We start from the raw sequence: 14,340 nt of genomic DNA on the forward strand, positions 1-14,340 counted from the left end.
TTTATGAAGCACCAGCGCTTCCAGTGCAAGCGAATGCCAGAGAAGTGAGTCAAATTCAGGAGCATCCCCCCGCTCCTGCCCCCACGGCCCCTCTCCCGCCTGTCCCCTGGCCTCAGGCGGCTCCTGCACCACAGCAGGAGGAGGAGGAAGATTCAAACYGGGCTGGCGGGAGGGCTTCCCCCTTTCTGCAGGGTTGCCCTTGTATCCCTGAAGTTATGCCCGAGTTCACACCTGGGAGTTTTCTTTGAAATTAAATGKCCATTCTGCTGCCTCTTTTCAGAGGCCTCTTTCAGAGGCTCTTTTCAGAGGCTTCACATATGCATATATACAGGTATATATGTATGTATATACATATWTTTTCTTTTTTTTTTTTTTTTGCAAACTTGTAAACCAAGCCTCAGCCTCTAAGGTACGGGTGGCAGAAGCTGAAATTCCTGATGTTTTAGATGTATTCCTCACCTCTCTGAGGTGAGGAATCTTTCTCCCTGTCTCCCCCTTCTCCTGCGCATCAAACCTGGCATATTGTCTCGGATATGAGGCTCGGGCTTTATTAGACTCCCTTAAAAACACCGCTGCAAATACTTGAGGGTGCTGGGAGAGACGGGCCCTGTTGCTAGCTGGAGCTGAGATCCCGGGAGCGGCTCCAGCTTCCTGCTGGGCACTCCGAGACCCCCTGCAGTCGGTGGGAGCAGAGCCTGAAGTGCCGTCCCAGGTGGCAGCCCTGGTGCCCGGTGCCACCTCGCAGGCCCCAGCCCCGTCCCTCCCTGTGCTCCCCTGCTCAGGCCTTCCGTATTCCTGTGGCCTCCGTGTCTCCCTGGGGACCAGGCACTGTCTGCTGGTGCTGCTGCATTTTTGCAGGGTTTGTTGCAACAGAGTTCTGGCCCATCATAAGGGTTGGGGATGCAGAAATAACTTAGAAATAATTTCAAATATGCCAGCTTCTTAGGAGAAAAAGAAAAAAAAATACCTTTCTAGTTATATAACTTGCAAATGACAGGCTTGGATATCTAAAATATGTCTTCAGCTGTAGGTGTGCATGTACAATATCAATGTTTTCTTTTCAAAATGTGTAGGTTGATTGCCACTTTTCCTGACACCGTCAGTTTCTGCTACCATATGTTCTCCTTTTGCCGAGCCTTTAGCACTGTTAACTTAGCCCAATGTAAACAGAGGAGGCTACATGTTACATTCCAAAATCCTGAGATTGTAGAGGCACCTCCTGCGATGGGGCTCGGGGCTTTGCTGCACGTCCCGCTTGCCTTTTACCTCTCCTCCCAGTTGTCTGTCCTTGGAAGAGAGATGGAAGGGATTCCCGTGCTCGAGTAAACCATCCCGTGGGAAAGCGTGGTGGAGCTGGGAGTTGGGGGCTCTGCGTGCGGAGGGCCCCGCGCCTGATGCCGCCTCTCTCTCACAAGCAGGATGTGAACGCAGGGGACGGGAGCGAGTTCACCGACAGCGGCATCGAGGGCGCAGCCACCGACACTGACCTGCTCTCCCGGCGCTCCAACGCCACCAACTCGAGCTACTCGCCGCCGGCCGGCCGGGCCTTCGTGGGCAGCGACAGCGGGAGCAGCTCGGCGGGCGATGGCCTCCGCCAGGGCGTCTACGAGAACTTCCGCCGCGAGCTGGAGATGAGCAGCACCGCCAGTGAGAACCTGGAGGAGGCCGGCTCGGCGCTGAGCGACGAGCAGAGCAGCGGCACGCTCAGCTCGCCCGCGCAGTCCGACATCCTGCTGACGGCCGCGCAGGGCACCGTGCGCAAGGCCGGYGCCCTGGCCGTCAAGAACTTCCTGGTGCACAAGAAGAATAAGAAGGTGGAGTCGGCCACGCGCAGGAAATGGAAGCACTACTGGGTGTCCTTGAAAGGTACGGGGCAGCCGAGGCCTCCCGGGCCGTCCGTGTTGATGCGGGACTTGGCCCATGACGCAAAGTCTGGAGGTTGTAAATGTTATTTAGTGTCTAAATGCTGCGCTCTGCAAAGACAAGTTCCAGTTCTGCCAGGGGCCGTATTCGCTGCAGCTGCATGGGGGCCTGCATGTGCAATGATTTGGTTTCCMTCTAGGAAAACAATGCTGTCTAGGAAAACAATTTCCCGTATGCTGTTTTCCTCTTTTTTTTTTTCACCCTATTACAAAGCAAGCTAATGAAACCCATAGTCTAGCTTAAGAAAAGCTGTTGTAAACTTTAGTATAATTAATAGGAAGGAAACGGCCCCGATTTTTCAGAGCAAGGTTTTATCCAATGGCTGCTGAGGTGCTCGTGCGGTGGTGTGTGCGTAGTCAAAGTCACAGGACTGCTGGGGCTGAACCGGGTTCACACCAAACTCCAAGTCCTGCCAGCACCGTCTCGGATGGTGTCTGGGATCACTGGGTGTTTTCCTTTGGGAMGCTTGTCTGCCGCTTGCTGCTGATAAACCTAATGACCTGCTGCAKCCAGCACAGATGAGATAATTGAGGTTCACTGCAGGTGACAGTGGCTGATGGTCTGTGCTCAAGCAGGAGGCCTCTCCTTGTGCACCTTTTGGCAGCACTTTGTGCTGCTGGTCGCTGCTTCTCAGAGACTGCTCTTTGATTCTGTGCTATAAAAGCCCAGAGGAGTCACAACACGGTGTGAGCGTGGAGAGGATGGACTCTGGGTGCCAGCCCCGGCCTGAGGCTTGGGAGCCCTTCACCCAGGCCCTGCAGCTCCTCCTCTGCCTGGGTGGGGAAGTGGCTTCAGCTCAGGGCGCCTGACTCTCCCCTTGCCTKGCCGTCGCTTTCCAGGCCACCCCCTCTTTTCTTTTTCTGTATTTTACACATTCTGGTAGGATGGTGCTCTGGTCCCATTTGGGCTTTGAGTGCTTGTAAATGCAAATGAGTATTAACAGAGCTGCAAAACTTACAGCTGGCCTCYGAAAGCAGCCCCTAATTAACCTAGAGGTGGCAGCAAAAGGGGAAGCAAAGTTTGCAGTAACCAGGGCCTTCCCTTTCCCAACTGCGGCCGGCCTCGCCTGTGTTCCCTGTAGGAAAGTGCCTGAGCAGGGCAGAGCACCAAGCCATGTCCYGGGAGAGAAGGTGCTACCTGAAAGTTTGGAGGGCTGAAAGTTCCTCTCCTTCCTMCACAAGTGGGAAATGTGTTTTTAAAGGAAACAGCATGGTGTGTGCCAGCTCTTCCCATGCTAGAGGAACTAGGGAAGGGAAAAATAGGTGAGATTGGCAGACCAAGGGCTAAGGGAAGCCCTAATCTGCTTGGAGCAGGGCCCTGGGGCAGGAAGGTCTTGCTGTGAGGGGCTGGGAAACAAAAGGGCCATCTGGGAGGAAAAAGGGAAGGATGAGCAGAAAGGCAATGTTATTTTAAAGCACTTTGCCTCAAGTGGAGTGTTTGCTCCTTCAATTGCTGTGCCTTTAATAGTGTCAGTATTTAAGGGAGGCTTTGAAGTTAACAGCTGCTTTTGTTTGTCCGCAAATAGTTTTCTGAGAGCCTGAGCTGACTGGGAAACAGAGCCTCGCTTTGCACCAGGAGGACTCTCTCTAGTGGGAGGAAAACAGCGGGCCAGCTTTAATTTAAAGCGGTGTAGCTAATGGTRAAGGATGGGAGAAAACCCAGGAGGAAGGAAAGAAAAGAGACCCGAGGTTACAGATTTGCTACACTTCTTTGTTTTTTTGCCACAGAATTGTGAAGATGATTTTATAAAACAAGTAGGTTGTTTGCAGAGCTCAACTGAAATATGTTTTTGTTTCAGCTGCATCACCGTGACTCACAGCTGGAACCTTACAGCAGAATAAGCATCTGATTTGTTTGCCCTTTTCCCTTTCCCTTTTCCTTTTCATGTTTTGGTGTGCCGGTCTGCTAGCGAACACAGCTCCTTCCAGACCASTTATTCCTCTGCATCCAGTCATTAAAAAACGTGGTCAAATGTGCTGGGGTGGTGGGGCCAGCTGCTGGGCCCCTTGGTGAGGCTGAAAACCTGCGGAGACCCCGGCAAAGCCAGTGCCCTTTCCTTGCCTGTGGCAGTCACGAGGCTGGTTTATCCCCCCAGTCACTGGTGTAGGGTGGCTGCTGTGTCCCAATGTGTTGCGTGCTGATATCTCCTTTTCTCTCCCAGGGTGCACGTTGTTCTTCTATGAGACTGACGGCAGATCTGGCATCGACCACAACAGCATCCCCAAGCACGCCGTGTGGGTGGAGAACAGCATAGTGCAAGCGGTGCCTGAGCACCCCAAGAAGGACTTTGTTTTCTGCCTCAGCAATTCCCTCGGCGACGCATTCCTCTTCCAGGTTGGTTGCGCTCCTGTGCTTTCCCAAGTTCTCCCTTCCTCTCTCGTGTTCACTGGGTTCATCCCACGGACCTGGGAGAAAATCTTAGCTCTGTTGCAGAGCAGTGGAGAAATCCTGCTGACTCCAGTAGGTTTGGGATTTTCCTTTGGCCAAGCAAGAGGAAGGATGCAGTATATCCCGTAAATGTCACTCAGGAGACCCAACACCGAATGTGAAGCACTGTCAAATCTGCTGCTTTATTGCCTGGCTGGATCCTCTCTGTGTTGTTTGCACTTTGCTGTTAATTCCTTGAGAAATATTGTTATATCCCCATAAGAAATCAGGAATTTTGTATTATTTGACAGTGTGTTTGTAACACACAGATCAGGCCACTTACTTACCACACAGGACACACAGCAGTGCCTTAACTGTGCTGAACACCTCTGCATCTCATAAGAGACATATATCAAAGCTGGGACCATACCGAGAGGCCGGAGGGTTTCACATGAGCAGAAGGTGTCTGAAGTACGAGGGAGTATTTGCAGCTCCAGATGTTCTTTTCATTTGCGGTGGCTGCTCAGGATCCACTTGCCCTCTCTTCGTATAGACATTAATCAGCACTTTGCTATTGTCTGCCAGCAGACTGAAAGAAATGGCCTTTTTTTTTAATCAGAAAATAGAAATGTCTGTTGTTCACAGAGTACATTTCTTAATGGAAATCCACAATTTATATCAAAGGCCAAACATGAGCTTATAGATTCCACTGAAAAAAATACTTCCACTTTTTGGTTACTGGCGCATCTTTGAGTGCCCTCCAGGGCTCCTTTCTTACGGCAAATCCTCGCCAGTCAAGATTAACCTTCTTTTATTTACCACTGCCAGCCTGTGCAAAGCTTGTGCTATTTCCTCCTCTCTTGATCCAGTTCTCTTCATTGGACGAATACCTTATTAATTTCCCTTTCCAGTGACAAGATATTTAGAGGGTCTTGCCTTCTTAAGCCACAAGATATTCCACCCAGGGATGTGCCCCCTGCTATCACTCCCTTGTTCTCCACAACAAATCTTTAATAGCAGATTGGTATCTGACTGCATGCTGAAAAAAAAATACGTTTTGTGAACCTCTGCCTCCTCAGATTGATTTCTCCTCAGCACACAGTGTAATGTTCTGCTGCCCCCTTTTTCCATCAGCCTCTGCTCTGGGAGGGCTAATGTACCTTGCCACCTGGAGAGCTTCGCTCGGGGGCAACTGTGGTTGCACGTGGACTCAGCATGCATTGAAAAGGCCATAGTGCAACAGCACTCTCTGATCTACTGATAAGAATTATAAATTGTTTTGCCTACAGTTTTCCTAGGAAAACCCTTCATTCTCATAAAAYTAATGTCAACAGAGGGTAAATGCTGAAAAGGTCACATTCAGTACATTTCTTCTGTGGCAACATAGGGCTTTATTTATTAAGAGCTCTATGTCATTATGTCATGGGTAGATTTCTATGTAGTTTTGTGGGAAAGAGCAAAAACRAGCCTTTTCAAGCAATAATAATAAAAAAAACACACACATAATAATTTATGTTGCCTTCTGGAAATGTGTCCCCTCTGTTATGGAACCCATGCAAGTCTAATGAAGCAGGAGCAGGAAAAAATAGAAAAGAAGGGATGGATGTGGGTTGAGAGGGAAGGAGATCAGCCGTAACGGTGGCAGTCACRTGCAGGTGCTGTGCTGTGGGGCTGCTCTGATGCACCCAGAGCAACYGGGCTCTTCCCTGTGGCTGTTCTGCAGTATTCCATAGCTACTAACGTTTTTCACATACAGCCACGCTGACCACACCGTTGTAGCAGCTGCTGTGTTGAGAAGACACCAGAGAGCTGCAGAGGGCTGTTTCTGTCCCACRGAGACCATGTGCTTAGGGAGAAAAGCAGGATTGCTCGGTGGTGTGTACAGACACGGGGCATCTTGTAACACACCTCCCGTTGCGTGGCACCTGGAGACACCATGCACCTCCCACACTGTGCTTCCTTGCGCAGTCAGTTCTCATCGTGCCTACACACATCCATTACTGGCAAATGTCACATGCATTTTCCAGCAGCTCGGAGCGACTTGTGACACCACATCCATGTATATCAGATGTTTGCAGCCTGTTTACATAGTTCTTCCAATTGAAGAGCAGAGTGATTCCCCTTGCACACACATCTTCCAAAAAAGTCTTTCACTCCTAGAGTCCTTTTCAGATTCCTTTTTTTTCCATCCCTCTCCCAGAAAGCCCAACCAAGAACTGAATCCAATGACATACGGATCATGTTTTGAAGTGAAACAAAATAAAAAATATGAGCTTTTGCTGATTTTACAAGGAGTTAACCATATCTACAATCTCATTTCAGCTGCAGTGTCTTCTGTACAAATAATGTCTTTATAGCTGGTGGGGTGAGATTGCTCCACCTGACTGGTGGTCTCCTTTTCTACAAAAAAAAAAAAAAAAAATCTTGAATTTCAGCAGGAACTCCTCAGCAAGGGGAATGAACATATCTGCAGCAGTAGCAATAGACATTGTAGCCCATAATTGTTAGCAAGAGCTTGTTTGTATTATGACCTGTGTAGGGAGCCTGCTGAATTTAAGCAATACGCTTTGCATGGGGTCAACTGAAGACACAAACTCAGGATGATCAGTCCATTCAGTGTTGAGCCTRTGTGCTCTTTAGGACTGAACCTCAGGGAAAAATGATATAATTCTGGGACATACATCCTCCCTTCCATGAATCCCGTGGAAGTGGAGCTTGGCCGGTGCACGAGGGATCCGGAGAATTGAGTTTCCGTGGGAGTCTCTCCCTGGCTGCAGTTGGCCCCATCCTCTGCTGTTCCTTGTGACTGCAGGGAGGGCAGTGAGGATGACCTTCCTCAGCTGAGCTCACAACTGGAAAATCATCCCGTGCTGTCTATTTATAGATCAGGTATCAGCAGAAAGCTTAATTAGAACAAGGTGGTTTGGCACCTTGTAACTTCTCCAGCCACGAGCCAAATACCAGTGTGATTACTGATGAAGGTTGACACTCTGCTGCAGCACTGAGTTGGCTGTAAATTTTGTCTTACAGCCTACTCTAAAGGGCTGGGGTTTAATAAGAAGGCTAAGAAGATTTGCTTTTTATTTTGAAAGGCTGGAAAAGGAATGCTTTGAAGTATTGCTCCTTCTGTGTCAAAAGTCTCTAGTCAGCATAGCGCTCTTCCAGAAAAAAAAGTTACTGGTGCCCCATGCACCAACCAACCATCTCCCCTCTTCCCCAACTGTCACACACATTCAGGGGAAGGGACAGTACAAGAACCATAAAAAAACTGAGAGCCTGCCTTGCACAGTGCAGGTTATCTTCAGAGCTCTTTGAGATCRTCAGCAATGGAAAGGCTCTCTGTGCATGCATCGTTGTAAAGTCAGTAATAGGTATTACGACCATGTGTTGTGCCTGTAATTTATTATTAACTGTTGGATGTGAAAAACTCTCTCTGTACTACAAAAAGCCTAGAGACCGGGGCATCCTCTGCCTTAAAGAGGCTGGAAAATGTCATTAAATGATGAGCTACAAATTATGCCAGCTTACGTGGAACAAGCAAGGTAGTTCTTAAGCAATTCCCATTACTGGGAAACACTGAACAGCTGCAAGACACAGATATAGGTGCATTTGTAAGTGCGGACTGCCTGGTGCTGAGCTAAAAATGACCTGCTTAAGAATGACTTTTTTTTTTTATTACTTGTAAGTGGATATAAGGCTTTGATTCATAAGATGAAAGGGAAAGGAAATTCCTTGGAATTGCATTTGCTAATCTCTAACAAATTTTAAAGAGAATCCTGACTTTCTTCTCCCTCTTTCCCTCTCCTCAGACCTCTAGCCAGACGGAGCTGGAGAACTGGATCACTGCCATCCACTCAGCTTGTGCAACGGCGGTGGCAAGGCAGCATCACAAAGAGGACACCGTCAAGCTTCTGAAAACGGAGATCAAAAAGCTGGAGCAGAAGATTGATATGGATGAGAAGATGAAGAAAATGGGTGAAATGCAGCTCTCCTCAGTGACGGACTCCAAGAAGAAGAAGACCATACTGGATCAAGTAATCTTGCTTGCTTACGTGAAATAGGCCCCTAGGGAATATTTAAGGCCTTCTTCAGATTCCCTCCCTGGCCTGTAYGTGTGGGCAGAGCTCCCCAGCGGGGGCAGGACGTGCGCTGACGGGAGAGTGGGGCCAGCTGCCCTAGTGGCGCCATTTCTCCAAGCGACGTGTTCTGAGGTAGGGGAGAGGCGCTCTTCTCCTGGCACAGCTGCCTCCATGTGAGCGCTCTGCCTCGCACTGTGGATGCTGAGTGAGGGCTTTGCGGGGGGAAAAGTAGCAATATATCATAAAGAGGAGCTGCTCACAGACCAGCTAGGGTGRCTGTCCTGCTGGCTTGCATCAGATGCAGATGATTAAGGGAATGGAACCTCTCTTGTATGAGGAGAGACTGAATGAGTTGGACCTGTTTTCTCTGGAGAAGAGAAGGCTGAGAGGGGATCTGATTAACATGTATAAGTTCAGGAAGGGAGAATGCAGGGAGGAAGGGGACAAGCTGTTTTCATTGGTGGCCAGCAATAGGACAAGGGGTAATGGGCATAAGCTGAAACACAAGAGGTTCCATCTCCAGGTGAGGAGGAACTTCTTCACTGTGAAGGTGACAGAGCCCTGGCACAGGCTGCCCAGGGAGGCTGTGGAGTCTCCTTCTCTGGAGATCTTCCAAACCCGCCTGGATGCCACCCTGTGCCATGTGCTCTGAATGTCCCTGCTGGAGCAGAGGGGTTGGACTGGATGATCTCTAGAGGTCCCTTCCAACCTCAACCATTCTGTGATCCTGTGATTCTTTGCTGGCACATGGACTGAAGCGGCTCTCCGGGGCTCCCACTGCAAGGTTCAGCCTTACTGAAGGCTGCCAGCCCTCACTGCCCCGTGTGACCGGTCCCTCCAGCCTCAAGTGAGCACCTTGGTTRCACTTGAGAAGCAGCGCTCCTAGAGCAGGGGTCTCTCCCCCTGTCCCAGCGGCACCTTGTTTTAGGAACCTAACATATGGTGCCTGCTTTCATTACATTGTAGCTCTTTTACTCTGGCTGCCAAATGCACCTGGAAGGATGAAGAGATTTTTTACCACCTAGAAAGTCACGAGAAGACCTGGGAGAGGGGAGAGAGACTTGGCCTCCGTTCAAGGGCTTTGCTCAAAGGCTGTCAGTCACAGCGAGAGGACAGAGCGGTCTCTCTGTTTATGTAACTTGAGTTTTTCTAAACACTTTGAAACTGTTTCCTATCAGCAAGTTGAATTATTTAAATAAGCCCTCACACGGCTGATTACAGTGCTCTTCCACTGATAAGATTAATTATCCCCAGTGTACTTCACTTTTTCAAGTGTAAGAATCCGCTGATTCTTAGAGCAGTGCTGTTGTTGCAGCTGCTGATCCAGGGCGCTCTGCCGGTGGAATYTGGGGAGTTTTGGTCTTCTTGTTTCTTAGATGCCCTTGATGCATGAAAGAAGCCTCTTCGGGGACTGCTCAGAAGAGAATCCTGGAATACAAAAAAAAAAAAAAAGGAATTTTAATACTATTAATTAGCCGTGTATCAGAGGAGCAATTGTCCCACGAGAAGGCATCTGCCATGAACATGAGAAAAAGAATTTATTTTCCATTTAATGACAACTTTTTTTAAAAAGAAATTGGGTTAAGGAGGGGAGGGAAGAACGAGGAAGAAGGAGAATTCTTGTTTCTCATTCTCTGAAAATGAGATCAGTATTGGTAAAAGAGATGTATTAGTGGTAGCAGTAAAATTTTTTCAAGGTGTTTATCACTGTCTTCTTCCTCCTCTCCYCTGCTCTTCTCCACTCCTCCTTCTTTTCTGTGTGTAGATCTTCGTTTGGGAACAAAACCTTGAACAGTTCCAGATGGATCTATTTCGGTACCGCTGTTACTTGGCTAGTCTCCAAGGAGGGGAGCTCCCAAACCCTAAAAGACTGCTTGCTTTTGCCAGTCGTCCAACTAAAGTTGCCATGGGCCGCCTTGGGATCTTTTCAGTCTCTTCGTTTCATGCACTGGTAAGTTTGAACAGAGGCCAGGGGTCATCTTTGCCAACCTGCAAACGCCTTCGTGCGTTCAACAGAGAGATTAAATTGACAAACAGCCATCTGTTTCTATGGGGTGAGCCCTTACCTTAGCATGCAGAAAATTCAGCTTCCTGAAAGGGGTATATGTTTTGGATGTAAACTGAAAAGCAGATGCTTGCAAATCATGGCAAGCAGAACCACGTTCTTCCTAACCATGTGATTTTGATGTTTCCGTTCTGTGCTGTAAACATGATTTCTCCAAACAGATCTTCCCGTTACAAGCATAAGGGCTCCAAGAACTACCGGAGGCAGAGGGTGCCTCTGGATGCTCACAGTGAGCCTGTCCCAAAATACAGTGTCTGTATTTAGCATAGTCAGTGTCTGTTCTTTGCAGCTTGTTCCATCTCTCCTATTGGCCTGAGACAGAAAGCTGGATGTACGTGATTCTGGAGTTTGGAAACACTGAGATCTGACTTGTAGTATGGGCTCATCCCTAATGTCTGTGTGCATGGGCTTAATCCAGAAGCCCTGTGAAGCCTATAGGAGTCTTTCCAAGGCCCTCACTGTGTGTTGGCTTTGACCCACTAGGGCAATGCTTGTTTTCTACCATATGAATGAAACTCCTGACCAATTAGTCTAATATCCAGTCTCCAGTGATCAACTGGAGCCCCACAAGGGAGGGGAAATGTGCTCCTGTACTACTTAAGATGTGGCAAAAAGTCATCAGTTGTTTAGGGTGGTGGTTTAAATTTAAATAATGTAACAGCCCCGCTCTTTAAAATACAAGAAAGTGTATTGCAAAGTAGTGGTTTTTTTTTTTTTTTAATGTATTTAAATCATGTGCCTGCGGCTTCAGCTTGGGCTCCTGGAGCTTCGCAGAAATAGCTGAGCTCCACTGTTGTCTTGTAGATGTCAGCTGTACCCTTCAATTGAATCCAGAGCAGTAATTCAGTCGTGGCGTTTTTATTCTTTTATATATCAAAAGATTAGCGTCATCATCCTGATAATTGCTGGTGGATTTATTTTTTTTTTAAGTGTCGGGCTGTAATTTGCATTTGTGCTTATTTCTTTGCATCTAGCAAAGCACTGAGTGTTAGCTTGAAAAACAGTCTGCCTCCTCATGCTGGTCTCTCTCGAGAGTCGAGTGAAAGGAAGATGTTTTGAATGTGTTGGAGAAGACACGTGCTCTCTTTTCCTTCAAGTAAACTCTCGTGTCCTCCTTTGCCCTCGGAGCATGTAGATGGCGCAGTGCGGCTCAGCATTTTGAGCTGGAGGCCGAATGGTGAGAGCGGGGCAGCCCCAGCTCTCCTGGTCACCAGGCCACCCCATGGAAAGGGAGTAGCTTGCAGCCTCTCCCCTTCCTTGGTTTCCCAACATTCCCAGAGGGGAATCGCTGTTACTCACAGAGCAGCCGTTCCCTGGATGTCCAGGCCAGCACCGTGTGGTTCCCATCCTTAYGCAGGCTTGGGCTCTCCCCACACAACCGGTCTGGCAGCTCCCTGGCTTGGGGCACCGCTTGCAAGGTCGGCTCCTCCAGCTGGCTCGCCCAGCGGCAGTCGCAGCTTGGTAGCTGGTTTCGCGGGTGGGAACGGAGCAGGAGGGCGTTGCAGGGAGCGTGTCTCCAGGCCTGGAGGCAGGGCGCGCGCCTCGCCACCATGTTGCGTGCCCGCCGCCATGTCGCGCACCTCGCCGCCATGTTGTGTGCCCACTACTGTGTCGCGCGCCTCACCGCCATGTCGCACACCCGCACCCCGCCTCCCTCACCGCTCCCAGGAGAGCCGCCCATGGGCCCAATTCAGCCCCGTGGCGGGAGATGTGCTCAAGCATCGGCCTGGACACTTCGCCTCTAACTGGCATGGTGCTGATTTCTCCAGGAGGTGCCTCGTTTGGGGAGCACTGCCCGGTGCTTGGTCTGGTGATGACGAGCAGCCTTTTCTGCTGATAGGGTCACCACGGGCCACCTCTCAAGGACCCGAGCTGCTAACACTTCTGCAATCAAATGGATCATTTTGCTCATTTTTCTTGTGGTTTACTTACTCCTTACAGATCCCATGCACATCTCTGAGGAAGCACAGATTTTAAATATGTTTAAAATCCATTCCGATCCAATCATTAATACATTTAAGTCCATTTACAGGTCTTCATTTGGCCTTCTAAGAGTGATGAGTCCAGCCCAGCGTGCTTTCACAGAAAATTGCAAACAAAGATACCAAACTTTGCAGAAGAATCACCTAGATTTTGAAATCTCAGCCTTTGGGTGTCCAGTTCTGAAGCCTTGTAAAACAAAAAATCACAAAAAAAAAAAAAAAAAAACCTTTGCTGGTGCTACCTATTTACTCTATCTGATTATGCAGTTTTAAAGTACCTCAGACTAAATGCCCCCAAACTGTTAGGTGCTGTCCCTTTTACTTTTTGATGTTTGATAGCTGAAGAATTGAGTTGAAATATGGGCGGGAGAAAAGTAGGCTGGCAGCACCGAGGTTGTCCCTGTTGTGAATGCACATTGTTACTCTAGGATTTGCCGGGTTTTTTTGGTCAGACTCCGCCGTTGAATTATGTAAGCAGTGATGCGGTGGGATGCTGCACGTTTGGATTCTAAAACCATATGGCCCTGACAGGTGGCGGCTCGCACCGGGGAGTCTGGAGTGAGGAGGAGGACACAGGCCATGTCCAGGTCTGCCAGTAAACGGAGGAGCAGGTTTTCTTCTCTTTGGGGGCTGGATACTACCTCAAAGAAAAAGCAAGGGAGGCCAAGCATTAATCAGGTAAGTGGGGTGAAATGTGTGGTATTTTCAGGGCATATTGGTTAGCATGCAGAGCGTAGCTCGTGTGAAGTCACTTCTGTCAAGCATTGGCACATCCAGACGTCAAGATGACTGTTCAATCGTTCACAGGGCATAGTCCATCCTCTTCAAAAATCAGCAGCAGTAATTACAGAAAAAAAAAAGAAGAAAAAAAAATATAGCAACTCCTGTACAAAAGAAGTTTGACATTCATACCCTTTCTGGCCAAATGGATTTTATTTCTGCTGTTTCTGCTGGATACTTTCTCTAAGATTGGGAGCAACGAAGCAGCAGAATAAAACAGAAAGAGGCATCATTTTTTTTTTTAATTTAAATTTGAATGTGTAGATTATGAACAACTTAGTTTAACTTCCTAACAACAAAAAGCTTTGTAGAGACAGTCCTAGTTTTCCTTCAGATGTTTAAAAAAACAAAATCTGAAATACACCCAGTTACTCTCCAGGTCTTTTGCTACATGAAGAGTTTCAGTGTGGGAGAAAGGTACTTCCCTGTTATTCTTTCCAAACATCCTTAATTATAGCTTTCAGTTTTTGAGAGCTATACCTCATCTAATTGCAGGAAGCGCAGACTTTTCTTTTTGTTCTTTCACTTTTTGGAGGGAGAAAGGACTGGGGCATGTTTTGTTTTGTGACCTCTGATTTCTTCTCTCTTTTGTTAAAGCAGCAGTGGGTGTTTGCGCTGTTTAGCAGAGGATATGCTGTAAAATCATTAAGCTTGTTTTCAGTGAGACACTARTAGTTTACCATTAGGGAAAGCAGTGGCTGAGCCAAAGATTTCTTTTTCATTGTACTCTAGCAAATACCTCACTGAACAAATTCTGAAGTCCTTGTGCTGATGCAGTGGCTCCTTGGTTGCTGGATGCTTATTTTCCCACTGTTAGAGCAGAGCCTTGTCCCTAGTTAGGATTCTGACCATGCTGTGATATTAGATGTTTGTACTCTTGGTTCTTCCTGAACTCAACCTTCTGTTCCTTCTGTAGAAGTACATGTGCTCTTCATGCTTCCTCCCTCCTGCCCTCCGTGCCCACATATGTACACAGACCCCTCACTCTTTCACAGCACACAGGAAAGGGAAGGGGTTTTGCTCCAAGTTTGAAAGAACAGTCTCAGAGAGTCAAAGAAAAGTGAAGCTTTGTGAAGGTGCCGATATGTCTATGGGTCACGTCTGAATGTTTTCACTCTGCTTGTATGTGGTTGTATGCAAAATA

At 48.1% G+C, this 14,340-nt stretch overlaps 1 protein-coding gene across 1 annotated transcript in view; it reads left to right on the plus strand.

Moving 5' to 3' along the window:
- The window catches only part of TIAM1 (T cell lymphoma invasion and metastasis 1), an 80,784-nt gene that overhangs the window by 12,843 nt on the left and 53,601 nt on the right, over positions 1-14,340 (plus strand). The window contains exons 2-6 of the mRNA XM_026033652.1: positions 1,419-1,866; positions 4,085-4,257; positions 8,100-8,324; positions 10,135-10,320; positions 12,948-13,094. Coding sequence (XP_025889437.1) covers positions 1,419-1,866; positions 4,085-4,257; positions 8,100-8,324; positions 10,135-10,320; positions 12,948-13,094 — 1,179 coding nt within the window. The remainder of the gene's footprint in view (positions 1-1,418; positions 1,867-4,084; positions 4,258-8,099; positions 8,325-10,134; positions 10,321-12,947; positions 13,095-14,340) is intronic.

Source organism: Nothoprocta perdicaria, unplaced genomic scaffold (assembly GCF_003342845.1).
Source record: "Nothoprocta perdicaria isolate Ctin4 unplaced genomic scaffold, notPer1 scaffold_130, whole genome shotgun sequence".
In the NCBI taxonomy this organism is placed as follows: domain Eukaryota; kingdom Metazoa; phylum Chordata; class Aves; order Tinamiformes; family Tinamidae; genus Nothoprocta; species Nothoprocta perdicaria.